The sequence below is a fragment of the Belonocnema kinseyi genome, chromosome 5 (assembly GCF_010883055.1).
Source record: "Belonocnema kinseyi isolate 2016_QV_RU_SX_M_011 chromosome 5, B_treatae_v1, whole genome shotgun sequence".
In the NCBI taxonomy this organism is placed as follows: domain Eukaryota; kingdom Metazoa; phylum Arthropoda; class Insecta; order Hymenoptera; family Cynipidae; genus Belonocnema; species Belonocnema kinseyi.
The window spans coordinates 61591829-61595222 of NC_046661.1; the positions used below are offsets into that span (position 1 = coordinate 61591829).

The following is a 3394-nucleotide window of genomic DNA, read 5'->3' on the forward strand; positions in this document are numbered from 1 at the left end:
AGCCGGTTGTAGAGGGAGTCCTCGCGCTCGCACTCGGGCGTTATGCGGCAGCATACCGCGGAACAGTTTTCAAGTATGCCATTTTTTTGTGTTACTCACATTCATCCAAAATTGGATGAAGTCATCGGAAAAAAACTATTCAGTAATGTTAACCAGTAAGTTTGAAGAAGTTAAAAATTTTTAAAGTTATTATGAAAAAATATTAAGTAAAAAGCACTTTCTTAAAAATGAACAGTATTTTTCTGAAGATAAATGATTCCTCACTATTATAATTTATTATCCGACAATAATTGGTTATTGCTCTTGCAATTTTTTAAAACAAATACATGATTCAACCAACTTCTCAAGTATAAAGTGTTTGAGTAAATAAAGTACTAACGGATTAGTAATTAACGCCGAACTTAACCTTTAGTTTAGGACACTAAAAGAGTGTACCAAAGGCCAATCTAACAGATTAACTTTTTTTTAAGTTATCATGCACACAGAAAGACAGACAGTCAGACATACATACATACATACATACATACGTACAGACAGACATACACACACATTCGTAAAAACCTGTTTTCGGATTCAAGGGGTCTCAAAATGTGGAAACTTGAAAAAACTGGAGGGTGGGGGGGGGGGGGCAAATTTTACACACATCTAATACCTTCTCTGATGAGAATGTAAAAATTGACATAGAAAAAAACCAATTCTTCAGGCGACAAATGCCTGAATATAAGAATAAATGAAATTGTAAAATATAATAATAAAAATTATCAATTTATAGGTTTTATTTGAGGATTAAAAAAATATTAAAATAAATTAATAATTTTAATATGACATATTAATGTTATAAAATTAAATAATTTTATTAATTTTATTAAATTTGTTTATAATATTAACAAGAATAGTCCAGAGAGCATTTTTTTCATTAAAATATTGTTTACAATCAAATTTCTTGCAATAGTTGATTTTGTTGATTTTATCATGATGGAATATCTTTATTTAATGCAAATCTATGAAACGTCGGCGATTACAACAATTTTCTTATTATTGACGAGCACCGGAAACGTGAAATGGAAAAAATTGTCATTTTTTTCGTCACATTTATTTATTTATATAAAAATTGAAAAAATTGAAAACTCTTGTTTTCTAAAAAAATTAACACTATGTACTTTGGGTAAAATTCCTAGTAAAGACTTACTTTCCTTCTTTGCTTCTTTTTGCAGTAATAAGATCAGTATCAGATCGACCACTACCAAGATCTGTTCTCCCTTCGATGTTTCCTGTTTGCATTGAGCTCTTGCAATCAAAAAAAGATATTTGGCCATCGAGTGTAGCGACAGCTATTTCTTCTCCATCGGGTCTATACACGACGTTTAAGGCATCAGCATTCAGCTGAATTGTTTCATGAATTGAACTGATTTCGATTGCATTCCATAATTTTAAAGTCTTATCCCAAGAAACTGAGGCCAATGCTGTACTTGTTGGATTAGGACTGAAAGCTATACTGGCGACGGGACCTTCATGTCCACTCAGAATCTGTAACATATTATGAAAAAAGTGCAAAATACATTTTACTGTTTGATATTTGCATATTTAAATGTAAAAAATGGTTGCGTTCGATTTTATTGTGAAAATTAAAATATTAATTTCTCCTATGTTACATATATTGATATAGGGGAGAGTGACCTGCACTGAGTAGCTTCCTAAACTGAATAATGAGTAAAATACCCATATATTTAAGTTAAATAATCCTCAGTATGAGAAGAATCCAGTTCTCTTTTTCTATTTCTGGGAAAATTTATAATTTATAAATTTAGGTAAGAGAAACTAATGAATAAGAATTTATTCAAAAAGCAAAATTGAATCGACTAGGTTTCGGAAACTCAGCTGCTTTTCCTCAACATTACAGAATATATAAAAATATAAGAAAAGAATACCTTTAAAAAGTTTAAAAACATTTCGTGCAATTTTCTTCAAGTGTAAGTTTCATGTGTATAAAAAAAATAAAGAAATAAAGATTGTTGAAACCCTTATTCCTGAGGCCGTTTCTACTGTAAAGGACTGGATTAACATAAACAACGAAATAAGGGAGAGATTGGCAAGGAAAGAGTTCGACTTAGAATGCAGAAAACAAGATTTTCCACATCATATATTGTACGTTACTGTCTTTATGGGTAAGCTACATCCTCGGAGCACTTCTTGTAAGAAGAAATTAAGATTCAGTTTTATTAGACCAAATTAAAAAAATTAGAAAAATAGAAATTAAAGATGTTAACAGTCATTTGAAATTTATAACTAATCGCATGAAAAAATTAGAACTAAATTAACCATTTTAATACCAGCTTATTTACCTAAAGAAATTGTTAAACAACAAAATAACTTGGATGCATTTTTAAAAAAACGAAATAAAAGTTTAAACAAGAAATTGAACAAAAAAATGTAAAGGTTAAGACATGACCAAAGCAAAGATAATACTCTGATTAAGCATAGAACTGATGTTGATACAGATTACAACAATAACAACAACGATCCACGATTGGTGAATAATTTTAACTTGAACATTACAGAGCAAGAAACTGACATTTTGAGGTTAGGCAAAAACTTGAGTACAAAATTTATTGTTAACACACCAAACAACATTTTTGAAATTTAAAAAAAATTAGAATTAAAAATTGATAAGATTCCGGGTAAATGTAGAGATGAACTTAGAGAGAAAGTCTTATCTTCAGTTTCTAATTATTTAAAGGAATCACCACAGAGTTCAGGTATTGCTAGAATTCTTACAAATAAAACAAACTTAAGGAATGGTTTTATGAGTAAGAACAAGGAAAAGATTCTAATAAACAAACACGATAAAGGCAATATAATCATTGTGATGTGTCTATAACTATATTATGATGTGTCTATATGATTCTATAACATATAAAGAATTTTAATCCTTTGAACTTTTTACAAATTGAGGTTTTTAAAATGGTAGAAAATGGTATACTTCAAAAAATTTCATAAGCAAAACTGTCCTCTCAGACCAGTTGTATCTTTCGTAGGCATGGGCAATCCTAATTATTACTTTATAATAAAAACTTCATAATTTTTAAAAAGGAAAACCTTTTTTTCGATCCATTTTTAAATTAATTTCCTTAATAGGATCATGAAGTTCATTTATTTCGTTCTTACAATCAATTTAGCAAATAAATAATAAATTATTTCTATCAAATTAAAGAAATATATTTTTTTCAAATCATTAGGAACTTCTTTTATTTTTCAGGTTTCCTAATTTAATTATGTATCCATTTACGGTTATTATAATTGAGCCCCTGGATGCAATAACTCGCTGAGCGCTCGAAAACGCGTAAAAGTATTGTCTGCGCGGTGACATTACGAGTCAAAATCAAAAGTCCGAATT

The 3394-nt window shown here is 29.2% G+C and overlaps 1 protein-coding gene across 1 annotated transcript in view; it reads right to left on the reverse strand.

Annotated features, from left to right (window-relative positions):
• LOC117172911 (periodic tryptophan protein 2 homolog) overlaps positions 1-3394 on the reverse strand; it is a 272846-nt gene that overhangs the window by 132381 nt on the left and 137071 nt on the right. The window contains exon 9 of the mRNA XM_033361205.1: positions 1190-1527. Coding sequence (XP_033217096.1) covers positions 1190-1527 — 338 coding nt within the window. The remainder of the gene's footprint in view (positions 1-1189; positions 1528-3394) is intronic.